The sequence below is a fragment of the Corythoichthys intestinalis genome, chromosome 2, assembly GCF_030265065.1.
Source record: "Corythoichthys intestinalis isolate RoL2023-P3 chromosome 2, ASM3026506v1, whole genome shotgun sequence".
Lineage (NCBI taxonomy): Eukaryota > Metazoa > Chordata > Actinopteri > Syngnathiformes > Syngnathidae > Corythoichthys > Corythoichthys intestinalis.
In genome coordinates, this window is record NC_080396.1 from 75,341,348 (window position 1) to 75,369,074 (window position 27,727).

General features: G+C 39.7%; 1 protein-coding gene across 5 annotated transcripts in view; it reads right to left on the reverse strand.

The window, feature by feature from the left end:
• Positions 1 to 6,019: 6,019 nt before the first annotated feature.
• The window catches only part of gnb1a (guanine nucleotide binding protein (G protein), beta polypeptide 1a), a 73,986-nt gene continuing 52,278 nt past the window's right edge, over positions 6,020 to 27,727 (reverse strand). For all 5 annotated transcript variants that reach the window (XM_057857345.1, XM_057857328.1, XM_057857319.1 and 2 more), the window contains 6 exons: positions 26,771 to 26,933; positions 26,055 to 26,121; positions 19,344 to 19,545; positions 18,957 to 19,173; positions 12,825 to 12,941; positions 6,020 to 12,756 (listed from right to left, as the gene is read on the reverse strand). In XM_057857345.1, coding sequence (XP_057713328.1) covers positions 12,835 to 12,941; positions 18,957 to 19,173; positions 19,344 to 19,545; positions 26,055 to 26,121; positions 26,771 to 26,933 — 756 coding nt within the window. In that variant the 3' untranslated portion in view covers positions 6,020 to 12,756; positions 12,825 to 12,834. The remainder of the gene's footprint in view (positions 12,757 to 12,824; positions 12,942 to 18,956; positions 19,174 to 19,343; positions 19,546 to 26,054; positions 26,122 to 26,770; positions 26,934 to 27,727) is intronic.

Here is a 27,727-nt window from a genome sequence, read left to right on the forward strand (position 1 = left end):
CACCAGAGGGCGACCAAGCTCGGTTTCAACCTGTCAGTCCCGCATCTATTTACACAGCCATTAATAACACTTATGAGATGTTTAAATGCCGCAAACTAGAGTTTGTAAACAAGCAAGGTGTGGAAAGTAACGTGTTACAGATACGCTAGTTACTGTAATGAAACCGTTTTTATGTAGTATTTTAAGTATTTTTCTTTTTAAATAAGTAATTTAACGTTTACTTAAGCAAATATTTTTGGAGTTCATTTACTTTAATTTTGAAAAGCTTCCGTTACAATCGAAAGAAAGAAAAAGAAACGAAAAGAACGGTGAAAGGGGTTTTCCATTTGCGTGCCAGGACGGGGTTTATTACTGTAGTGAGCAAGGTCAACAACAGACATGCAAACGTTAGGCATGTGGCAATATTTCGAAATGATGATTTATAGCAATACTTTGAATTCCAAAAGGTTATAGATATACTCCCACCAAAAATCAATATGTTGTTTTAAAAAGGTGTAACAGTTGAAGAAAAAAACAAAAATGAACCAACAGGTTGCAAGCTAAAATCTTCCACTAGAAGAGTGTCTATATTAGCTCATTGGCTGCCATTTACAGCTCTAGACGTCAAATCTAGTCATTTTGACAGTCAAAATGGATTTGCTGTAAATGGCACTCAAACATGACCGCTTCCCGGTTATGAGGGCATTTACAGTGGTATGAAATAGTATCTGAACCTTTTGGAATTTCTCAAATTTCTGCATAAAATCACCATCAAATGTGATCTGATCTTTGTCAAAATCACACAGATGAAAGAACAGTGTCTGCTTTAAGTAAAACCACCCAAACATTTATAGGTTTTTATATTTTAATGAGGATAGTATGCAAACAATGACAGAAGGGGGAACATAAGTAAGTGAACCATCACATTTAATATTTTGTTGCCCCCTTTTGGCAGCAATAACTTCAACCAGACGCTCCATGTTGCTGCAAATCAGTCTGACACATGGATCAGGGCTAATCTTGGCCCATTCTTCTCTACAAAACTGCTGTAGTTCAGTCCGATTTCTGGGATGTCTGGCATGAAGCGCTGTCTCTAGGTCCTGGCACAGCATCTCAATGGGGTTAAAGTCTGGACTTTGACTTGACCACTCCAGAACATGTATTTTGTTCTGTTGCTTGTTCTGCAGCAAAACAGCCCCATATCACAATGCTCCTTTCACCATGCTTCACGGTGGGGATGAGGTGTTGATGCCATTTTTCCTCCACTCATCACGTTATATTACTCCCAAACAATTCAACTTCGTTTCATCTTCAAAATTTCTGTGGAGAGTCCAAGTGCCTTTTTACGAACATTAAATGAGCAACAATGTTTTTTAGACAGCAGTGGCTTCCTCCGTGGGGTCCTCCCATGAATACCATTCTTGGCCATTGTTTTACATATAATTTATGTGTGCACAGGAATATTGGACTGTGCCAGTGATTTCTGTAAGTCTTTAGCAGACACTTTAGGGTTCTTTTTAACCTCCCTGAGTATTCTGTGCTAAACTCCTGTCGTCATCTTGGGTGGACGGCCTTGGGAGAGAATCAACAGTGACAAACTCTCTCCATTTGTAGACAACTTTTCTGACTGTTGATTGATGAACATCCAGACTTTTAGAGATGGTTTTGTTTTGTTGATCGTTTTTGCTTGAAACCACTCATCAGTGATTGGGCACACACCTGACTTAAATAGTTTGGTAAAAATTGGTTTCAATTGCTCTTCAACTCTCCTCAGGCAGAGGGTTCACTTACTTATTTTCTCCCATTCTGCCATTGTTTGCATGCTATCCTCATTAAAATATGAAAACCTATAAATGTTTGGGTGGTTTTAGTTAAAGCAGACACTGTGTTTTCATCTGTGTGATTATGACAAAGATCAGATCACATTTGATGGTGATTTTATGCAGAAATGTGAGTTTCCAAAAAGGTTCAGATACTTTTTCATACTACTGTACACGTCAATTCCTGTTCATTTTACGGGATTTACAGGTTACCTCCTGTTGATTTTGGGTCACTTTCTGATCAGTAACCCAAAATCAACAGGAAGCAAGCTGTAAATGCCCCAAAATCAATTTCAAGTGATGGAAAATCAACAGGAAATGACTTGAAATGACCCAAAATTAACTCATTGGTTTCCATAAATGGCCCAAAAATCAACAGAAAGGGACCTACAAATGCCCCAAAATCAACAGGAAGTGACTAAAAATCACAAGCAAATGATGTATAATACCCCAAAATTAAACACACTGGTTACATTTGACAGCTCGGTTTTGGGGACATTTACGGGTAACTTCCTGTTTATTTGGAGTCACTTCCTATTCATTTGGGGACATTTCCGGGTTACTTCCTGTTCAGTAACCCGAAATCAACATGAAGCGACCTGTAAATGCCCCCGAAAAATCATCAGAAAGGGATGGAAAAAACCAATAGAAATGACCTAAAATGACCCAGAATTAAGTCAAAGGCAGCCACAAGTGGTCCCAAAATCAACAGGAAGTGAACTATAGATGCCTCAAAATTAACAGGAACTGACTGAAAATCAACAGCAAATGACCTGAAATGCCCCAAAACTAAACTGTTGACTGCCCGGATTTGGGGGAATTTACTGGTCGTTTCCTATTCATTTGGGCACATTCCCGGGTCATTTCTTGTTCAGTAACCCAAAGTCAACAGAAAGCCACCCATAAATGCCCCAAAATTAACATGAAGTGACTGAAAATCAACAGCAAATGAGCCGAAATGCCCGAAAATTAAACTCATTGGTTTGCCGTTAACTGCCCGGTTTTGGGGGCATTTACTGGTCACTTCCTGTTCATTTTATGACATTTACAGGTCACTTCCTGTTCAGTAAACCAAAATCAACAGGAAGCGACGCAAAAGTTACCCAAAATCAACAGGAAGTTACCTATAAATTCCCCATGTTCAATAGGGAGTGACCGAAAACCAACAGAAAATGACCTGAAATAGCCATAGACATCCGATTCGTTTGAAGTGGGAGGGATGACAGGTTCATATGCTGCCACCCAAGCACTGGACCAAATTTACGAGAAAAAAACATCAGCCTGGACATATAGTTAACGACACTGTCGAAATACTTCCCCATTATAAAGAAAATATCCAGGTCGGGATCATTTCCTCTTTGGGCCTGGTGTGCAGTGCTGGTTGGGGGATTACAGCGGTAGCTGTTGATTCGGGTGGGCAGGCGGTGGTTGGGGCGGTGGCACATCACCCAGTCGCTTCCCTGACGGCTTTTCAATGGGGCCATGGATGGTCCAGGGTACAGCTGTGAGTCTCGGAGGGAACGTTGGCCCCTTTGCCGGAGGTGCAGGGGTAAGGCGTGTGCCACGTTCACTCCATCCCCGATTTGGTGTTGTGGTAAAAGGGCCCTGGGTTGGCCCCCTTGTGCAGCATTTCCATTTTTCTGCTGGACTATCACACGTCTGAGAGTGTTCACGCATGACTAAGTGGAATTAAACACACTCAGGGAGAGAGATGCAATTCGGTACCAGGATAACTGATCAGGTAGCATAGAATAGGATGTCAACATATCCACTTACAGGTGATTTACATAATACTGTACTCCCCGCCTCACATTACTGAATTGTGTACGCTCCACTCCGCCAAATCATAACTGAGGTGGAGAGGTGATTACCCCCCCCCCCCCCCCCCCACTGTCCACAGGTAAATATAATACGCTAATGTAAGCGAGTGGTGGATGAAGTACTCACTTTTTTCCACCCATGTAAGTACAAATACAGGGACAAAAAAATTACTTCAATAAAAGTACAAGTATCTAAGAAAAAAATGTAGTCAAGTCAAAGTACTTGCTTTAAAATTTACATGTAAAAATATTTTCTCCCGATGCAAAAATGTTATATATTGTAGTATGTACTAGGCATGTGCCAGTATGATATTCTGACGGTATGATGACCTTAAGCCAAAATATCACGGGTTCACTGTATTACAAGTACAGCTCTAAAGTGTGTTACTATAAGATATCTGGATTTAAAAACAAACAGACAAAAAAAAAACTTTCCATTGAACAGGACTTTTATTTTTCAAAACATACTGGCAAATTGGAACATAAGTCTAATGTTATGTTAAAATTAAAATGAATGCAGTTCTTTAGATGAGCCTAAACCCACTGCCACAGCTCAACATTATTACCATCAGAACGAAAATGATTGAATTATTTTCCATTAAAAGCACATGTGTATGACTCGTATCATATTTACATTATGCACACAAACTCTCTTTCTCAACACAGTTGCCAGAGAGAAAAAAACATGTTTCACCACCGCTAGGCACACTATACACACTGGAGTCAACTCTCGTAGCTGTTGGGAAACGTTCTTACTAATCTTTAATTTTGTATCAATGCAAAATCAGATTGGAGGCACTGCCTCCTTGGCAGCCACCTTTCGCAAACATGTTTTACATGTCGGTTGGCCCTCCTCCTCAAAGCTGCGGCCGTCTGTAACTTTTCTGTAGCCAACGTATTCTCATACCAGTGATTTCGTTTTCTTCCGTTTTCAGTTTCCACCAATATTTAATATTAATTTTATTCCACGGATGGCATGGAGGTTTCCCCAGCTGCTGCAGTTATCAGAGTCTGACGATGATGAGTCGCGTCAATGTGCGAATGCACGTAGCAAAGCAAAACGCCTGGACTCATTTATCCATTCAATTGGCTGATATACGGACATGTGATCAGCAGAGATGGTTAGCTCTGATTGGTTCAAATGTGCATGTTTTCTGGAACAGCGAAAAAAAAAAATAAAAAGCTTGTTGAATCAATGCGACCAAAAAGGGCAATGCAACATAAAATGGATCAAATCCTTAAAAGCAAGGATAGAGTTGAGGAGGCTTATCTATCATATTTAGTTTTATTTGCTCTGATGGGGAGGTTTATAACATCTTAGCTGTCACTGTGAACTTTGGACTTATATTTGTCCATTTATGTTAGGCTACTTATTCTTTTCCTTATGATTTAGAAAAGTCAATGTTTGTAAATGTTTACATTAACTTCATAAATAAATTTTAATTTTAATATACACCCTGTGTTCTAAAGTAGTTAAAATTAAGATTTGGCATTTAGTATGTGACGAAATGAGGGAAAATAAAAATTAGGAGATGGAGGTTGGGGTTATTGCTGTTTTTGCTAACTTTTATTTAGCAAATCATTGAAAAAATACAATTTTGAATGAAAATCAGTTTTTATATGTGTTATATAAATAATTGTGCTAAAACAGTTTTCTTTGCATTTCAGTAGTTTAAGAGGTTTGACCCCCTAAAAAATTCTGGCTCCGTGGCGACCTTCACGTCAGGGAGTTCCGGCAAGAAATTCTAGCCACTTCCACTCCTGATCTTGTCTGTTTTCTGCCATATATATTATATACAGTGGGGAGAACAAGTATTTGATGTGTATCAAATACTTGTTCTCCCCACTGTATATACATGAACCATTATTCAAAGAAAGAACTAGATAATTCATTGACTGCTCGATTTTATTTAAAACTGTGCAGAATGGAAAAAAACAGCAAAAACATTGTCTGCACTGTAAATAGAAGCTTAACAAGCCAAAAAAAAACTCCAAAACTTCATTTGGGGACATATCAGGGACACTTCCAGTTGTTATCTAGTCACAACCTGTTGATTTGCGCAGTTTTTTTTTTTTTTTTTTAAATGCCATTGAAAAGGAATAGGAAATTTGGACGTACATGGCCGTCAATGGCATCCCATTAGAAATGAATGGGTAAGTTTGTAGCAAATAAGACATTTTATGTACCTTACCGTCCTGGAAACTTTGATGTGGAAATTGTGTGACTTGGTAAAAAAAAAAAAAAAAAAGCATCATTTTGATATTTGAACAATGCCAATCGGTCAAACTACTTTGGCTGTGTTGCAAAGCTCCCATCAATGACCACAAATAAAACAAAACAGCTAAGATTGTGTATCTTTATGAGTAGCCTACTCAGTAACTCACACTCCACACGAGAAGTCATCTCAAACTGCTTTTTATTACATCTTAAATAACAGTACATTTTTAATATAGTTTCTATCTTGCATCCAGCTTTCGCTTGTACACTGACTGACTTGAAAATTAAATACAAAAGGTGAAAAGGGAATCGAAGGGGTGCAGAGCTCTACAGTTATTTGGTGGAGAAAGAGAAAAATAAAGTGAATTCATTTTTTTAAATTCATTTTTTAATTTTTTTTTTTGTGCCAACTCCAGGCCTAACGCACGATTACAGCACATCTTTTGTACAGAATGTTGCAGAGAAAAACAATAAAGGGGTGAAAAATGGCACTAGCCTAGCGCTAAAATGAAAAGCATCTCCGTTTACAAGAAAGGAACAAAAACAAAAGTCTGCCATTCAGATGCTGCAAGATTTTTTATTTATTTATTTTTATTATTAAAGGAGAGGAAAACAGTTATAAAATGTTATTTTGAAGTGGAATTTCGTTTTGCTACAGAAGGAATGGGAAAATTTGTCCTAGTCGTACATTTATGCGTACATTGACGTCCAAATGGTTTGTGGAATCCCTCCCAAGCAACGGTTAATAACGCGGGGTTTGCTTCTTATGTGCATAGCTTTGACATTTTCCATATAATATGTATGCACTAGGGTTAGAACTTTTTTTTGGCGGGAAAAAAAAAAGTCCTGCATCATGATTGGATGAACTTTTTTTTGCCATAATAGAAGAAATCAAAACCTCGGTGAAGTTCGTATACGTGCACACGTGGACCAGCGACGCTATATACCACAAGAAGATAGGAAGTGGTTCTATTTCTGTCACTACAACCAATCAGCGACCGATTTATTGATCAACAAATCACATGCAAGGACACTGGCCAACATAGAAATTGACATCCACACGCCACACTTTGTCACCATGGGAAATAAAAAAATGTCAACATGGATATTTAATCTTTCTCTCGTATCTCTTGTACATTTGCTGCTTTTTACAAATTTGAATGATTGTACAGGGTGGGACAGAGCAACTTGCTTTTTTAAATTTAGCGCCCTGAAGCGATGGTTGCTCTGACGATGGTAGGGATGGACTTATTTGAGAGGGTGGGGCTTAAAGTTTGGTTCTTAACTTGTGTTATTTGCGTTTTATTTTTTAGGAACCCCAGTGAGCATCATGGAGTGGATGAAGATGGAACGCGTTTTTGCTGTTGAGGCATTTTTTTCAAGCGGTTGCTCAATCGTCGTAACACAACGAGCAATCTGTAGACATTTGAGTTTTATAGTTTTATTGTTCTCTTAATAAGCATTAACACTGCATGGACCATGTGTTTATGTCCACATTTCCATCATTTGTCCTTTTTCAAAACCGAAAGCACCATGAAAGACTACATATCCCAGGAGCCATTTTTAATACAGTGAGGAAAATAAGTATTTGAACACCCTGCAATTTTGCAAGTTCTCCCATTTAAAAATGATAGGCGGGTTTAAGATTCTCACGGTAGGTGCTTTCCCACCGTGAGAGAAGATCTAAAACAAAAAAACCCCCAGAAATCACAGTGTATGATTTTTTAAACAATTTATACATATAATACTGCTGCAAATTAGTATTTGTACACCTGTCTATTCGCTAGAATTGTGAGCCTGAAAGACCTTTTAGTCGCCTTTAAAAAGTCCAACGAATAAGTGGAGAGGAGGTAGACTTTTTGACCTGTTTGAGGCGGTTAGCTGCATATAAACACCTGCCCACCCCTTACAATCAGGAACTCCTCCAATTCCTAACATGGTCAAAGAGCTGTCCAAAAACACCAGAGAAGAAAATTGTAGACTTCTACAAGGGTGGAATGGGTTACGGCAATTGCCAAGCAGCTTGGTGATATAAGATCCACCGTTGGAGCAATTATTAGAAAATGGAAGATGCCAAACATGACTGACAATCGCCCTCGGACTGGGGCTTCATGCAAGATCTACCTCGTAGGGTCTCAATGATGCTAACAATGGTGAGGAATCAGCAAAGAGCTACACAGGAGGAGCTAGTCAATGACCTGAAAGGAGCTGGGACCACCATTTCCAAGGTTACTGTTGGTAATATGGTTTAAAAGCATGCATGACGCAGAAAGTTCCCCCTTCTTAGACCAGCACATGTCCAGGCCGTTTTAAGTTTGCCAATGACCACTTGAAAAATCCAGATGAGTCATGGGAGAAATCCATGTGGTCATATGAGATCAAAATGGAACATTTTAGTCTTATTTCCACTCATAGTGTTTGGAGGAAGAAAAATGATGAGTACCATCCCATTACTACCATCCCTACTGTCAAGCATGGAGGTAGTACAGTGCTGGCCATAAGTATTGGCACCCTTAGCCTAATACTTGGTAGCACAACCTTTTGACAAAATAACTGCGAACAACAGCTTCCGATATCTATCAATGAGTTTCTTACAATGCTCTGCTGGAATTTCAGACCATTCTTCTTTGGCCAACTGCTCCAGGTCTCAGACTTGAAGGGTGCCTTCTCCAAACTGCCCTTTTCAGATCTCTCCAAAGGTGTTGTGTGGGATTCAGGTCTGGACTCATTGCTGGCCACTTTAGAGGTCTCCAGTGCTTTCTCTCAAACCATTTTCTAGTGCTTTTTGAAGTGTGTTTTGGGTCATTACTGGAAGACGCATGACCTCTGATGGAGACCCAGCTTTCTCACACTGGGCCCTACATTATGCTGCAAAATTGGTTAGTAGTCTTCAGACTTCATAATGCCATGCACACAGTCAAGCAGTCCAGTGCCAGAGGTAGCGAAGCAACCCGAAAACATCAGGGAACCTCCGCCATGTTTGACTGTGGGGACCATGTTCTTTTCTTTGAAGGCCTCTTTTTTTCCCCCCTGTAAACTATGTTGATGCCTTGTCCCAAAAAGCTCTACTTTTGTCTCATCTGATCAGAGAATATTCTTCCAAAACATTTTTGGCTTTCTCAGATAAGTTATGGAAAACTTAAGCCTGGCTTTTTTATGTGTATGGGTCAGAAGCGGGGTCATCCTGGGTATCCTACCATAGAGTCTCTTTTCATTCAGACGTAGACGGATAGTATGAGTTGACACTGTTGTACCCACGGACTGCAGGACAGCTTGAACTTGTTTGGATGTTAGTCGAGGTTCTTTATCCACCATCCGCACGATTTTTCGTTGAAATCTCTCGTCAATCATTCCTTTCCGTCCACATCAAGGGAGGTTAACGACAGTGCCCTGGGCTTGACACTTATTGATAACACTACGCACGGTAGACACAGGAACATTCTGGTCTTTGAAGATGGGCTTGTAGTCTTGAGATTGCCCACGCTTTCTCACAATTTTGCTTTTCAAGTCATCAGACAGTTATTTGGTCTTCTTTCTTTTCTCCATGCTCAATGTGGTACATACAAGGATTCAGGACAGAGGTTGAGTCAACTTTAATCCATTTTAACTTGCTGCACGTGTGATTTACTTATTGCCACCACCTGTTATGTGCCACAGATAAGTAACAGGTGCTGTTAACTACACAAATAAGAGACGCTTCACATGATTTTTCAAAGGGTGCCAACACTTTTGACCAGCCCATATTTGAAGTTTTGTGTAAAATGATAATGATTTTTTTTTTAAATTTTGTGTTTTTTCATTGTAAGCAAAATAAATGAAGATATTAATACCAAAGGATTTGTAATAGCAATCATTTTCTGGGAGAAATGGAGTATTATCTGACACAATTGCAGGGGTGTCAATATTTTTGGCCAGCAATGTATTTGCAGCAGTATAATACAAATAAATTGTAAAAAAAATTATACACTGTAATTTCTGGATGTTTTTTTCTTTAGATTGTCTCTCAAAGTGCACAAGCACCCATCATTAAAATTTCAAACCCGCCCATCATTTCTGAGTGGGAAGGCTTGCAAAATCGCAGGGTGTTCAAATACTTATTTTCCTCACAGTTAATTGTCGTGTGAGGCGCCACCTAAGGAAAAGGAGGTGAGTTCGGCCCAAAATTTAAATTTGACCAAAATATTACGAGCAAAAGTTCATCAAAATATGATATACATTGTCAAGATGGTATTAAAAAAAGTTCTGACCCTAGTATGCACGCAGTAGCAAAAAACCAAGTCAAAACTAGGGGGGAAAAAAATAAATACGACTGTATCGATATATTCAACAGGTTCTTTTCTTAAAGAAAACATCAAAGGACTTAATTTCCATATGCACCTTTAAGCAATTCTACAGCATGCGATTCTAAGATAACCCACCCATGGCAGACAACTAAAATCTTCTCGTGTTTTTTTTGTGTGTTTTTTGTTTTAGTTTTTAACTTAAAAAGTTTCAATATTATTTTCAAACATTGATTTATACAACAATATCATTCACAGAGTAGTAACTGCATTTCCAAGAACGGAATGGGGCACCGCTGTTTGAGAAGGTTCTGGAAAGCAGTTGGACTAAAATGGAGCCACTCAAACTACAGAACAGAAAAGGGAAGGAAAGGGTGGGTGGGTTATGAGCCAAAAGGCTAATTTTCGTTTCGATAAGCTTTCGACCAGGGGTGTCAAACTTTTTCCACATTTATGGGATTTAGATATCTTGTGGGCCGGACCAGTTTATTTTTGGTCCTACAAGTGAACTACTAATGACAGTAATAGACATCAATGGGATAGGAAGATTAGCATTCACAGACAGGCCTTTCATAATAAGTGAATTGGAAGTCTATTCTTATCATTTTAGGGTACTTACGGGTCATTTTCTATTGATTTTTTGGGCATTTACAGGCTGCTTCTTGTTTATTGGTTGCTTCCTGTTGATTTTTGGATTTGATTTCTGGGTATTTCTGCATCACTTCATTGCAAATTTAAGGTACGTACGGGTCAGTTCATGTTCACTGATCGCTGCGAGTCGATTTCGGGTCATTTCTAGGTTAGGTGCTGTTGATTTTGGGTCATTTCCTGTTGATTTTAGGGCATTCCCGAACCACTTCCTTTTCATGGGTCGCTGCCTGTTTATTTTGGGGCACTGCCAGGTTATTTCCTGTTGATTTCGTGTCACTTCTTGTAATGTTAGGGTACTTATGGCTCACTTACTGTACATTTGGATTGTTTTCTGTTGATTTTAGGGAATTCCCGGACCACTTTTCCTTGGTTACTGCCAGGTTATTTCCTGTTGATTTCGTGTCACTTCTTGTAATGTTAGGGTACTTATGGCTCACTTCCAGTTTATTTCAGGTCATTTCCTGTTGATTTTAGGGCATTCCCGAACCACTTCCTTTTCCTTGGTCACTGCCAGGATATTTCCTGTGGATTTCGTGTCACTTTCCAGGTGACTTCCTGTTGATTTCTGGGCATTCCCGGGTTGCTTCTTGTGGATTTTAGGGCATTTCTGGGCCAATTCCTGTTCATTGTTCCCTGCCTATCGATTTTAGGGTATCTCTGGGCCACTCCCTGTATATTTTGGATCATTTCTTGTTAATTTTAGGGCATTTCCAGGCCACTTCTAGTTCATTCGCAACTGCCTGTTAATTTGTTTGGGCATTTCCAGGTGACTTCCTGTAGATTTCAGGTAATTTCCTCTTGATTTTAGGACATTCTCAGGTCACTTCTTGTTCATTGGTCTTTGCCTGTTGATTTCATGCCATTTCTGGGCCACTTCCTGTTCATTGGTCACTGTCTGTTGGTTTTGGGCCATTATGGGCTCACTCACTGTACATTTTGGATCATTTCTTGTTGATTTTAGGACATTTCCGGGTCGCTTCTTGTTCATTGGTCACTGCCTATTGATTTTAGGTCATTTTGTGGTCACTTCTTATACATTTTGGATCATTTCTTGTTGGTTGTCGGGCATCTCTGGGCCACGTCTTGTTCATTGGTCACTGCCATTTGATTTTAGGGCATTTCTTGATTACTTCCTGTTGTTTTCGGGGCATTATTAGGCCAATTCTTTGTCATTTTAACAATAAGGAGGCGAATGAACAAATGTGACTGCGGACAAGTGAGCCACGTGCAGTAGTGCAGAAATCCCCGGTTTTACAGGGCCCTGTCAAAATAAAAGCATGCGATTCTGTATGTACAGTATGAATAATAATAATAATAATAATAATAATGATAATAGCCACAACGTTTGACACCCCTGATCTAGAGTGTAGCCAGACAAAAAAGGTGGGAGAATGAGTATTTTTTTTTTCCTTTTCTTATTTTGTGTCTTAAAAACGAGCATTCCTCACGGCATGTGCTTGGTTAGTTTGTCGTTTTTCTTCTTGAGACAATATAGATGCAAAGTTTCAATTTTGTGCAAACGAGAATTTGTGGATGACACAGGGGGGAGGGTTTAAAAAAAAAAAAAAAACATTTTACAGGTCTAAATATACAGCGGGGCTTGAAAATTCTCTCACTTTGTTCTCCGCTAGGTAAAGCTGGATTTCCGAGGATAATTTTCAAATGAAAACATGTCAAGATTAGCAAAGAAAACAGATTTGATCCTTATTTTAACAGACTAATAGGTCAAAAGTGGAAAAAGAACAAAAAAGATGGCCATCTAAACGTTCATTTTGAGACAACAAATTCCTTGTATAGTTGAATGAGTGACAGGCAATTGATTGTGCTCTTTAAAGAAGGAGGTGAAGGAGGAGAAAGAGAGAGATATTTTTTTTTGCCCATAATAGTTTCGGGGGGATGTTTTCGAGTCAGTATAATGTTTTGAAAATATTGGATATGCAATACAATTGAACGTTGTGATGTTGGAATGGTCTTCCGCGCGACGCCGTCTGCCAATGAATAAACTGCTGTTAGTTGATAGTTACTCAACAACTGGGATTGACTTGACGTTTCGTACCTTCGGACTTTTAGTTCCAGATCTTGAGGAAGCTATCCCAGGACCCTGTTGCGACCGCCATGCCGTCGTCAGTCACACCCAAGCAGCTTACCCGGTTATCGTGACCGGCCAGGACGCCTGCAGACCGAATGAAGAGAAGAGTCAGGAAAAGCAAAGCAAAATCATCGGCGTCTATGCAAATAATATGAGCAAAGAGTTGGAAGTCACATACAGTGCCCTCCATAATTATTGGCACCCCTGAAAAAGATGTGTTTTTTTAGCTTCTAATATATATTTTTTTAATTTAAATAATATGGGACCTTAATGGGGAAAAAAAAGAGAAAAATCCAACCTTCAATACAAGTGCATTCATTCAGTGGGGAAAAAATCCCACATAAAGAAAAAATTCTTTGACATCAAATAATGTGTGTCACAATTATTAGCACCCCTGGTGTTAATACTTTGTACAACCCCCTTTTGCCAACAAAACAAGGTCTGGGGACTGAGATGGCCATGGGAGGAGCTTGAGTTTGTGTCTGGTGAACCCTTTGTTTAGGGTCATTGTCATTGTCTTGCTGAAAGACCCAGTGACGACCCATCTTCAGCTTTCAGGCAGAGTGCAACAGATTTTGATTTAAAATGTCCTGGTATTTCAAAGCATTCATGATGCCATGCACCCTAACAAGGTCCCCAGGGCCTTTGGAAGCGAAACAGCCCCACAGCATCACTGACCCTCGTGGCACGCCACATCCACTTAAGAGTGTTTGTTGCCAAAAAGCTCAATCTTGGTCTCATCTGACCAAAGCACACGGTCCCAGTTGAAGCCTGGGACCGCGTGTATTTTTGTGTACATTTGAGCCAAATCTACACAGAAAGGGTTCACCAGACACAAAATCAAGCTCCTCCCATGGCCATCTCAGTCCCCAGACCTTGTTTTGTTGGCAAAAGGGGGTTGTACAAAGTATTAACATTAGGGGTGCTAATAATTGTGACACACATTATTTGATGTCAAATAACTTTTTCTTTATGTGGGATTTTTTTCCCCACTGAATGAATGCACTTGTATTGAAGGTTGGATTTTTCTCTTTTTTTCCATTAAGGTCCCATATTATTTGAATAAAAAAAATATTAGAAGCTAAAAAACACATCTTTTCAGGGGTGCCAATAATTATGGAGGGCACTGTAGATTCAGAGATAAAAATGAAAAAAAAAAAAACCTCGCAAGCATTGTAGTTTTCGTCAACAATATTGAAAATATTTCGTCGACGAAGAATTTGTTCATGACAATGACAAGATAACGAGCTAAAAATGTGTCTTGGAAGCAGACATGCCAGCTCTGGGCATAGGCGAGCTAGGCAGTTGCCTAGGGGGCCATCTAGTGGCGGGGGCACCAAATTACTTTAGGGAAAAATAAATACAGTGGTACCCCGACATACGATCGCTTCGACACAATCTTCTCCACATCCGACGTAAAATTTGATTCACCATTTGTTTCTACAATACCTAGCAAAAAGTATGGAATCACCAGTCTCGGAAGAGCACTCACTCAGACATTTTATCATCCCGAACAAACTCAGATAAAAAGCTTGAAAAAATAATGAATTAGTTCAAAAGTGCAACTCTTTAGCATTCATAAACACTAAAAGAAATGAATACAAAACATTGTGGTGGTCAGTAAATGTTACTTTTATACAGCAAGTGCAGGGAAATATATATGGAATCACTCCATTCTGAGGGAAAAAAATTATGGAATCATGAGAAACAAAGAAATAATCAAAAACATCTCTAGTATTTAGTAGCACCATCTCCGGCTTTTATGACAGATTGCAGTCCCTGAGGCATGGACTTGATGAGTACTGTTCATCAATTTGGTGCCATCTCTCTTTGATTGCAGTTTCCAGATCATCCTTGCAGGTCAGAGCCTTGCTGTGGACCATTTTTTTCAATTTCCATCAAAGGTTTTCAATAGGGTTGAGAACTGGGCTATTTGCAGGCCATGACATGGACTGGATGAGTCTCTCTCCAAGGAATGCTAGAACAGTTTAAGCTATGTGGCATCATGCATTGTCATCTTGGAAAATGACAAAAATATTTTCAATTGAAGGGATAAGAAAGCTGTCTAAAATTTCAATGTAAACTTGTGCATTTATTTAAGATTTAACCAAGTCCTGTGCCAGGGACCATCTGAATGATGCAGAGATGTCATGGGGGATGGTCATGTGGTCAGATGAGACCAAAGTAGAACTTTTTGGTGCAAATTTGTCACGTGTCCCAAGAACACCATCCCCACTGTGATGTTTGAGGTGGAAACCTCATCCTTGGGGCTTCTTTTCGGCAAATGGGACAGGACGACTGTACTGTATAAAGCAGAGGATGAATGGTGAATCCCTCAGTCAGAAATGAAGATGATCTTCCAACATGACAATGATCTGAAATACACAGCCAAGCTGACCAAGGAGTGGCTGCGTAAAAAGCATATCAAGGTTTTGGAGTGGCCTAGCCAGTCTCCAGACCTCCATCCAATGAAAAAAATCAGGGTTTCTCAACGGCAGCCCAGACACCTGACAGATAGAGAAGATAGAGAAGATGTGTGGAGGAATGGGCCAAAATCTTATGTGAAAACCTGTTGAAGAACTACAGAAAGCGTCTGACCTCTGTAATTGCAAACAAAAGCTTCTGCACAAAATACTATCTCAGAGGCACACATACTTATGAACCCCAGTATGTTACATAGAAATTATTGAAAAATCAATCAATGTGACTTCTGGATTTTTTTAGATTATGTCTTTTTAAGTGGGAATGCATCTATGATTGAAATTTCAGACCTCTACCTACTTTCTAAGTTGGTGAACTTGCAAAATCAAATGCGAAATCATATTGGAGGTATTGCCTCCTCGGCAGCCAACCTCCGCAAACATGTTTTACATGTCGGTTGGCCCTCCTCCTCGAAATCGTGCCCGTCTAACTTTTCTGTACCTTTTTTGCGGTTTAGAAACCTTTGCGTTTTCATACCCCGGTATACCTTGAAACCGGTAATCGGCACATGTCTAGTTATGTATAGACCCCAATCACGTGACGTCACAACTCCACCCCCCTGACTGGTGCCGCCATATTGTCCGTCAGCTCGTGTTTACATATTACCGCTATGTACATTCCTCCTATTATTGCGTGTTTTTCTGCTTGTCTAAGGAATCACCGCCTAGTAAACGAACCCAAAAACCTTCCTGACACTCGTTAAAATTGATTAATCAAAAATAGTGAAGGCATGTGTGGCGGTTAGTTGCAGTAACAGAGAAGATAAACGGTCATTTTAGTAGTTGCTCTGTGCCCATTGTTAAAAGGGCAAATCTCTAAAGCAGCACGGTTTGTTTATTTTGGTCCATGATGCGCTTGTGTCGACAGCCGTCAGACAACGGCGAGAACATCCATAGTCGTGATGCCAACACGATCACAGACATAATCCGACGGAGACACGAAGCTCGTCGCCACGGTCGCGCAGCAAGAGGGTGAGCGCAACAACAGGTGTTGTGCCAAAAAATAGCCGCCCTGCGTGAAATGTCCCCCCTGACGGGAGCGCCCACACGGAAACGATTTTCTTGTACCGTGTATTATTTTACTCAGCTTGAACTGATAAATGTCATACCTAGACATGTGCCGGTTACCGGTTTCACGGTTTACCGTGGTGTGAAAACGTCGCGGTTTCAAAACCATTAAAATTTTCCGTCATACCTTAGTACGGTATTCGCTATTTTTCATGTGCCAAAATGCAGCCGAAGTGGCTTGGTGCGGCAGCGCTCACCCTTCCAGTTTGTTGCCGTGAGTGTCAGTAACTATTCTGCTAAACAGCCAGCAAACCCAAAAACCAACCCTCGAAACACAAGGCGTACTTTTCTTCAATTTATTGAGCTCTCAAATCGTGGTGAAATATACAAATGAATACATTTAAAACGTTATACAATTGTATTTTTCCACATGTGAGTAGGTTCAACAGGATAGCAGTAGCACCATGAAAAAGGTCGCCAAAAACAAAACATACATTTTCCTTTCAAATTCAATATACAAACTAACTAAAACTTACAAAGACGAATGTTAGCCTAGGCTAAGATGGGAGAGCAGCTTGGTCGACGTTTTATGTCTCACAGCCGCTGAGTGAGAAACAAGCTTGAATGAAGGGGGGAGAAAAAAAAGGATCGCGTCAAAGATCGCTAATTGCGAAAGGAGGTCTCACTCCTCACTTTTTGTTTTAGATGAAACCTTGAAACCTCAACAATATTTACATTTTAACTAACTTATAAAACTAACTTATACATTTTTAACTAACTTATTAACTTATGAATTCTTTGTTCTTTTTAACACAAAGGCATGACATCATGTAGAAGAGTTGACACAGTGGCTGAAAATGGCGAAACTTCAGCTTCTCCCCCTCAAAAAAAGTCATACAGTATATATTTTTAATTTTATTTAGAAGTGTTCTTACTTTTTTTATAGCAATTATTTTGTTCTTGCTCTATTATTGAGCAACTTGAGCTCTGGCTGTGGGTATAGTCTAGGTTCTATTTATTTTAATTTTATATAAAATATTTGTTATTTTTTGTTAATTTATTTATTTTCACATTAATTTATTTTCACATTATATTCATGTTCCAATTTGCAAATATGTTCTGAAAAAAAAAAACCTGTTCAATGGAAAAAAGTTTTTTTTTAAACCCATACATCTCAAAATTTTGGAGCTATAATTGCAATACCGTGATACCGTGAAACCGCGGTATTTTTGCTCACGGTTATCGTACCGTCAAAATCTCATACCGGCACATGCCTAGTCATACCTGTGTGATTGTCATTGGGATATGGTCGTGAAAACCTGTAGACTAATACATTTCTGTTCAAAGATGGTTATGTGGCCCAGTCCACGATTTGTTACTAAAATACAGTACTAATATTTTGTGTAATTTAATTATTTAAAACTGATCTTACAGTCGTAAATCCATGACTGTAATGAGTCCATGAAACCATTTGATGTTTTCACGTCAATAAAGCGTTATAAATAAGAGCTCCCATCAGGGGGGACATTTCACGCGGGGCAGCTATTTTTCAGCACACACCGGCCCGTTGTTGAACGGTGACGCTCAGCTGACCAAATGTCGGTTTATATTCGGGCCGGTGCCGATTTTGGGTACCAGACTCCTCATCGTGACATAAACTGGGGTATGATTGGAAATGCTGTGGTCTCAGGACGAGCTCTGACGCACAGGACAGGACCGGACGGGAGGAAACATCGGTTTGGGCATCGAATATGGATCTGGCGACTGGATCGACCGAAGCTTTTCCAAATAACGGCTTTTATGCAACTCATTCAATGAGTTTACAGCGTCTGAAAGCACCGGGGCTTCCATAATTTGCAAGTGAACCCACCTTTAGAAACTACGATCATTGACAATACGACACACAATGACGGACAATATGGCGGCACAATACAGCGATCACGTGATTGTGTGACGTTGGTGATTGGGGTCTATAGTGTGAAAAACCAAGGCTAGAGTATAGAACAAAAGTTATACACTAACAAAGATGTCTGATTACGAGGGCCGAATGAAGAGGACGCTGGGATACACACATACAGTAGAGGTCCCTCTTAGCCAATTGGATGGCAGGAATGCTCGGCAATAGCCAATGGCACAGTAGTCAGTAAACTCTTAGAGGTGCAAGTACCAGTCATACGGTATTTTTGCCTTTCATTGAGGCGTGTCTTAACCTGATAATTTTCTCTGTAGAGATATTCGTAAGTAGAGGTACTACTGTACCATCTAAAGTTGTTGGACCGGGCTTTAACAGCTCATCTATTGCCATGGACGACGCTAGATTTCTAATCCATTTTGGATGGATAAATGTACAATCCATTTGAACTGGGTGACCTCCTACTAAATGTTTCAGTGCCACTGACTGCAATCAGTCACTGTCCGAACTCCCAATTCAAAATAGACTGGACGTCTATTGTCGTCAATGGCAGTCTTTTGATATCATGAGCTCGAGACGTAAAACTTGATAAACCTCACTGTTCATACAGGATGTTCTCAGAGGGAAGTGGACGCTTTGCTTAGCGTTTCATCAGCAGGTTGCAACAAAGTTACACAAGTTCACGAAAGCAACATTTACCTGCGCGATCGGCCTTCAAAGTGTCCCAGACGTTGCAATTGAAGTCATCGTAGCCGGCCAGCAGCAGGCGGCCACTCTTGGAGAATGCCACAGAGGTGATACCACAGATGATATTGTCATGCGAGTACACCATCAGCTCCTGGTCGGCGCGCAGATCGAACAGCCGGCAGGTGGCATCGTCTGAGCCCGTGGCAAAGGCATTGCCGTTGGGGAAGAACTGCAACAAACATGTGTTGTTTTTTTGGGGGGGAGAATTTGCCTCGCACGTTAACCGTCCATGGCAGCGAATGAATTATTTTCTGCCAATGCACATTTACGGCTACAATGCTAATAAGAATGAACGTGCAATTAATTGACTTATTGCGATTGCATTTAAAAAAGGCTTACACAAATGGCATTGATGTCAGACTCGTGGCCAGTGAAGGTCTGCCGGCACATTCCTTCTCTGATGTCCCAGAGTTTGGCCGAGGCATCGCAAGCCCCGGATACAAACAGCCTGGTGTCGGGTGCCAGGGAAAGACTCATAACATCCCCAGTGTGGCCAGCAAATGTAGTTGTCTGCTGTCCGGTCTCAATGTCCCACAGAGCACTAAACGAAGGGACAGAAGGAAAAAATTCAGGAAAAATTAACTCATCAGCTGTTCTTGAAACCTTTTTACCTTTTACCGTCATGTTTTCAAGGTTTGAAAAATGCTTAAATTTTGCGTAAAGTCCTTGAAAATGCTTGGAAGTGTTAGGTTTTTCGTGTTTTCTCAGCACCCCGTCTGCCTTTTAAACACAATTTCTCAAGCCTCGGAGTCGTAAAACCTTTTGGAATACATTTGCGTATAGTGTTGTTGACCTTACTTGAAAAAAGTAATTAGTTTCAAATGAATTCTCCCAAAATGTAACTCAGTTACCCCATAAGTGCAGCAATACTTTTCATGTTATACAGGTTATCACATTATACATACATTCTATAATATCTTTCACAAAGATGTTTATGTTAACTGATTTTTCATTCATATATATATACATAAAAAGTGTAGGTCACACTTAAAATTTATTTTTATTTTATTTCACCTATATAAGAGTAACGGTATACAAATGGCGTACCGCACGCAGGCTATTTTTAGACCGTGACGTCGCATCGTAAAGCGGAAGTAAAGCCGAAGTGGGACATTATAGACCTGCCCTCGCATTGACCCAAGGTAATTAGTGCTACTTTTCTCCAGTAATCTTTCAAAAACGAACATGCCGATCTCGCATTGCTTTTTTGGAACTTGTAGAAACGACGCTAGACATTACGACACAGGAAGGATGTTTTCTTCATACGTTTCCGGAAACCAAAAACTTGGGAGGAAAAAATTTGAAGACCGAATTACCTTGCGCGGACTTTAACATCAGCTTGGCGAATCCATTCACGTTTCATATGCAGTAAACATTATGTTGGGTTGGCATGGTCTTTCAGAGGACAAAGAAGTAAGCCATTTTTATATTTTTAACTTATTTAGCGTAAAGTTGTGCCGGACTGCCCCTGTCTGAAAATGAATGGCCTGAAAAGAACTACAATGGTATCTGACTGCCACTGTTACCGTTTCTGTTATATAAAAAAAACAACTTTAGTAAGGGGGAAGTGTAAATAAATTATAGGATTAAGATGTGTTATCAATGAAAAAATTAAAAGTGTTCGTTGGCTGTCACTGAGTAGCATTTGCGATCGCTACACAAAGCTAACTAAATTACCCCCAAGAACGGTAAGAGACGTAGGACAACCAGAGGATATATAAGAAAGACAGGGCTGATGGTAAAGGATAGCTTGTTGAAACAGGAGAATGTCATTGTCAGTCGCGTCGATAAAAAAGCTAAAGCTATGCTTAGGTCGGCTCGTTTTTTTCGTCTTTTTCAGCCTTCGACACTCAAGCCATCTCTTTAACTGAACATTTTTATGTTCTTCCACATCTTTCCCAGTCAATTTGGCACGAGGCAAATCATTTTCAAAGACAATTGGTAGGTTTAGCTCTGTAAACATCTCCTTCGTACACGATTTCCATTCATTTCCTATTAGGGACAAACGGTGGCTTGTCCCTACTCAGCAACAGTAGCTAATGCCATTAATATTAATGAGCGGAAGTGAAGTGTTGCTTGCGGTACGCCATTGTGCTTTTTTTCTCGTTGTACTGCACCCGCACCGAACCGTCACCCGTGTACCGAGGTATGTACTGAACTGTGACTTGTATCGTCACAGCCCTAATATACACTGCAAAAAAAAAAAAAAAAAAGGGAACACTAACGTAACACATTGTAGATATAAATGAATGAAATATTTTTATTATATACTTTATTCGATCCATAGTTGAATGTGCTGACAACAAAATCACACAAAAATTATCAATGAAAATCATATGTATCAACCCATCGAGGTCTGGATTTGGAGTTATACTCGAAATGAAAGTGGAAAAACACACTACAGGCTGATTCAACTTTAATGTTAACAAGTCAAAATGAGGCACAGTAGTGTGTATGGCCTCCAAGTGCCTGGATGACCTCCCTACAACGCCTGGGCATGCTGCTAATGAGACGACAGAGGGTGTCCTAGGGAATCTCCTCCCAGATCTGGACCAGGGCATCACTGAGCTCCTGGACAGTCTGAGGAGCAACCTGGCTCTGCCAGATGGATCTAAACATGATGTCCCAGAGGTGTTCTATTGGATTTAGGTCAGGCGAACGTGGGGGCCAGTCAATGTTATTAATTTCTTCTTCCTTCAGGAACTGTTGCATACTACAGCCACATGAAGTTGAGCATTGTCGTGGACCAGGAGGAACCCAGGTCCCACTGCACAAGTGTAGCTTATGACAATGAGTCTAAGGATTTCATCCAGATTCCTAATAGCAGTCAGGGTGCCATCATCTAACCTGTAGAAGTCTGTGTGTCCTTCCAGGGGTATGCCTCCCTGACCATCACTGACCCACCACCACAGCGTTCATGCTGAATGATGTTACAGGCAGCATAACGTTCTCCATGGGATCTCCGGACCCTTTCACTTCTGTCACATGTGCTAAGGTTGAACTGCTTTCATCGGTGAAGACCACAGAGCCAGTGGCATAGTTAGAAATTCTGGTGGTGTATGGCAAATGCCTCTTAAACTCTACGGTGACTGGCAGTGAGCACAGGGATCTCTACAGTATGTCACGCCCTCAGACCATCCTCATGGAGCCCATTTCTGATTGTTTGGTCAGAAACATTCACACTAGTGGCCTGCTGGAGGTCATTTTGTAGGGCTCTGGCAGTGTTCATCCTATTCGTTCTTGAACAAAGGAGTGGATACAGATCCTGCTGAGGATCTTCTACGGCCCTGTCCAGCTCTCCTGGAATAACTACCTGTCTCCTGGAATTTCCTACAGGACGACAGGTTGGTCGTCAGACTGTCCAGGAACCCAGTGATGTGCTGGTCCAGATCTGGGTGGAAATCCCACAGGAGAACATTCGCCACCTCATCAGGAGCATGCCCAGGTGTTGCAGGGAGGTCATACAAGCATGCAGAGGCCAAATACACCACTAAGCAAAATTGGATCAGCCTGTAGTGTGTTTTTCCACTTTCATTTTGAGTATAAATCCAAATCCTGACCTCCACATTTCATTTTCATGGATCATTTATGTGTTTATGTGTTACATGTTAATGTTCCATATATTTTTTGAGCAGTATATATACATTTTTTTTCAACATGCAGGCGAGGCTCTGAATCTCCTGCCTTTGCTCCACTTGGAGTTGTTTTGATTTAAAAACATCACAAACGGTTCATGGATACGCTATTCAAGAAAAGTTATGGGCAAGTGACTATTTTTTTTGGGGGGAAAAAAATATATATATTATATTATATTGTAGCGACTACAAGGACAACGCCAAAGCCAACTTGGTGATGACAAAGCCCATTTAGCAGGAAAAACAGCACATTGCTCTCAATTAATTGTACCCACCTAGACGCCACGAACTGTATGTATATATATTTAAAAAAAAAAAAAAAAAACGTGAATGCTATTCTAACACTCAGAGCCACCTTGCCAATCATCATCGCGTTTGCAACAATGTCACCGCCCTCTTCCCTCCTCCCCCTCTGCTCTATCCAGGCAGCTGTGAACAAAAATCAGACAACTCGTGTTTCATTCAACAAAATTGTAGTAACGTGCCCCTTCACATCCTCAGTAACGGTAACGCCGTTGCAAAGATGGGAAAATTAGATGACTCACTACTGAACAAAATAACACCGTTATACTCTATTGCTGTTATTAACAAAGCTATTTGCGTACTTGTGATAAGGTACCATATTTTATTTCTGCCTCCTTGAAAAAAAATGCATATTGTTTAAAAGGTACTGAAAAAATGGAAAATACATCTTGAAAGACTTTAAAAAGTGCTTAAATTTAGACATGAAAAAAGTGAACGAACCTTGTGTGCAGTATAAAGGAGCTACATCGTGCCTATGAGGCAGAGCAACCCCGTGGGTCAAAATAGACCGCCTGGCGGGCCGCTGTTTTATACCTTGCTGATTACATGCTGACCAAGAACACGTAGCGTACAAAGCAGAGGAGTTAAAACAAGTTGTTGCCATCATTTTGGCTCTGCATGAATTTATGAGTAAAACTTGCCGTAACTCATCCTCTACTTGTTTGAAACGAAGCGCCACCTAGTTTGTTTGAATATGTTTACTCGCTCAAGCATAAATCGTTTAACTAAAATCGGCTTGAGGTGCTAGGTAATCAATCAGCAGTTAATCCGGCCCACTGACTTTGATAAATTAATGAAATGCTGCAACATATGTCAATGAAATAATTATGAGTTGTTATTTATTTATTTTTTTACATTAAATGGACCAGTACTTTAATGAATAAATGACACATCTAATGAAAATTTTATTTCATTCCCATTTTAATTAATTAAAGACACATTTAAGTATTTAAAGATATATTCATATTAGGGCTGTCAAAATTATCGCGTTAACGCGCGGTAATTAATTTTTTAAATTAATCACATTAAAATATTTGACGCAATTAACGCACATGTCCAACTCAGACAGTATTCTGCCTTTTGGTAAGTTTTAAAGCAAGGTTTTTTGTGCTCTCTAACAGCGAACTCTTGTGGTCGATTTGCGACATGGTTTATTGCTTTCTTGCCAGTTCAATATGGCTGCACGACGTCTCGGGCTGACGCCTACGTGGTAATGTTGTGCTTATATGATCCTTGGACAAGATTTGTCCGTAAGTATGGTTGTTGTAAAGAATGTACATATTATGTTAGTAAGCGAAATGTTATATTTTTTGTATGAGACGCTTTTTGTTTATGTTTAGTGAACCTGTATAGCGTGCTAAGCTAACGTTGTTGCTAATGCAATGCTTGTGTACTTTTTTTTGGGAGTTTTACTACGGTCTAAAGAGGACAATGGTTTGAGGCCATTTTATTAATAAATCAGATGAAAAAGGAAGAAGTCTGATTATTAAGGCGTCGTTCACTAGCTTTGGAAAAAGTAGACGCTTCGGAGTGAGGACAGCATAGACAGATTTAAATGATAGTAGAGTGAAATGCCCACTACAGTCCTTATGTACTGTATGTTGAATATATATATCCATCTTGTGTCTTATCTTTCCATTCCAACAATTTATTTTACAGAATATATATATAATTTACGGGAAAATATGGCATATTTTATAGATGGTTTGAATTGCGATTAATTGCGATTAATTACGATTAATTAATTTTTAAGCTGTAATTAACTCGATTAAAAATTTTAATCGTTTGACAGCCCTAATTCATATATTTCATCCAGTCCCATTTGATCCTTCCATAATCAAAATTAGAGCTGAAACAAATACTCGAGTAACTCGAGTTTAAAAATTGATCTGAGTAATTTTATTCGCCTCGACGAATCGTTCAATTTTGCCACCTCTAAGCATCACATTTTGCCCGGACTACTTTTAATGTAGGACAACGCGCTGACGTTTAAATCTGTGGAGGAAGAAGCAATAATACGTGATAGCAGCCAACAGCCGCTATAAACTATGCAAACGTTGCTCCAAACTACGCCTGCATGCTGCTACGGTGGTAGCATGTAGCGTCTAATGCGTAATCACAGACTCGGCCACGTTAGCCCATGTATATAGAACTAGATGCTGACTCGCCACCGTTAGTAAACAGCCACCGCCTTTAAGCAGTAGACTTCTCAGCGCTAATAAATAAGATTAATGTTGCTGTACCTTGTTAACGTAACGTTAGCCCTGCTGAGGGCTAGGCTTCTATTAATTAAGACTACTGTTGATGCGTTGCTAACGTGTTTTACATACAGGTGTTATTTAATCTGTACAAACACAGCGCTGTAGAGTGATAAGGGTGTCAAATAAAAAAACAATAAAGCTAACTGTCAATTTTAGCTCAGTAGTCATTGCTGGATAAAACACCAAGTAGCACTAGTGCCTAATTTGCTCCAATACCGACGCAGGTATCACACATTTATTTTGAACACTGCAAAAACTCAAAATCCTATCAGGACTTACAATTTAGACAAATTTAAAGCTTAACTAGAACTTAAAGATCGCTTGACACAAATAGAAATTGAATTGAAACACGTAGGAAAAACACTTAACTTTTAAGTGATGTGTTTAAGCGTTATGATTTTTTAGGCAAGAAATAAGATTTTTTTTTTTCCCTAGAAGTTTTTTGAGTGAAAGCCATGAATTTGCTGAGATGCAATTGTTGGCTGTTTTCAACAATGTACATCGAAAATAAAGACATTGATTTTCTTAAACTGGTTCAATTTTAGGTGAAATGTCTTGCTTTCTCATGTATATATAAAAATGTTTTATCCGATTACTCGATTAATCGATAGAAATTTTCAGTCCAATACTCGATTACTAAAATATTCGATAGCTGCAGCCCTAATCAAAATTAATGTATGTATTGTTTAGTGTGTATTTCAGTGATGTCTTTTTTGTAGTAAACTCTTGAGTTATGTTTTGTTCTTTTTGCATGTATGTATATGTGAATTTATGTGTGTGTAAATATTGTTTTTTTTTTTTGTTTTTTTTTTTTAATAAATAAACGCATTCGGAGCAATGTAACAACCCACCAGGTGGTGTCTCCAGAGCTGGTGACAATCTGGTTGTCATCCAGGAAACGACAGCAGGACAGGTAGCCTAGGAACAACAGTCGAGATTAAACATTAGCCTTTCAAAATAAAATAGTTCATTTCAAATCTATGTCATCAACACCCAAAGCGGACTGCCCCCTCGTTGGAGGCTCTGGAATGATTTAAAGTCTAGTAATGTTCATAATAGGGCTCTTCTCTTAACCAGTTGCTTCCTTTATCATCTCAAGCCCCACCCTATGGCGAAGGAAGAAGAACTTAAATGCTGACACACTTCCTGTGTCATGTGACACTGATCAGATGAATAATTCTTGCCTGCGAGCACAAAACTTTCATTATAGGCAATGCTCCAGTATGTTCTACTTTTTTTCTACTCTACCATGTGACTGATACCTCTGATGTGATAAGTATCCAGTTGGACATGATTACAATGTACTATGCATACATTTTCATTACCTGTATTCGTTTTTCAGCTGCCTTGCTCCCACCCACTGAAAAATCTCCAAATAGAAGATGAAAGTCGGCGTTTCCCGATTGATTGTTTTGGATGGAATACAAAATTATTTTTAAAAATTACTTCCAATTTCTTTTTCTACATGTAAAATGGCATTACTGTTGTCATTTTTCTTTTTTTTTTTTGACATGGTCACCATTTGGTGGTAGGACCTTCAAGCTAATCAATGTGGTTTGCAGCCTACCTGTGTGTCCGGCCAGCTCACGGCTAACACGCACATTTCCCTCGCGGGTCTTCAGGTTGTAGATAGAGCAGATGTTGTCCAATCCCCCGCAGGCGACATAGTTACCAGAAGGGGCATACGCGCACGTCATCACCCAAGAGGAGCGCAGCGGTATGGCATGGACCTGAGGATGAGGAGAATGAATATCAAAAAGATGCACTTAATAACATTAAAAAAAAAATAGAATTGCTTAAACAAAGAAAGACATGCAGGCTTAATTTGAAATTGGGTTTATGTTGTAGTACAGTGATTCTGATAGGAGAGCTATGAATCCCAAATATTATATCTGCATCTGATGTAAAGCTGTTTTCAGACCTGCCATGTTTTGCCGCGTGACAACAGTTGCTCGTACAACATCAGTAACCCCAAATGCAGTTTTGTGTTGTTGTTGATTTTTATAACACGCATCTGTGCGATTAAGGTATATGAAAACTGTCAAAAGTAAAGGTGGGAAGCTTGGGGCACCTAACTATTCGATTGCGATTCGATTATGAATCGATTATTGAAGCTGCCCCATCCCTCTGCGCTTTTAATGTTTCGTACATCAGTTCCAAAATTGTTCAAAAATCCTCTCTGGCTAAACCCAACTACTATTTCAGTATCATGTTAACAGTTCAAAACAGTAAAGAAAATATTCAAGTCCCCATTCTGTATCAGCAACTTTAAACTACATTCAATTAATTTCATGTTGTGAATCAACCATGAAAGTTGTTAAAATTGCTCCCGTTATTCCATAATTTCGCTTCTGTCAACTTTCGACAAGTGAACGTTTTAAAACCGTTTCATCATTTAAAGATGGATTCAAATCAAGATTTTGCCGATTTAGGGAGTATTTTACGTATAAAGTTAATTAGGTTCGCTAGAACAGAGCCTTCAAGAGAAGTCTACTACTTTAAGATGGCGGCTGTTTACTCGCAC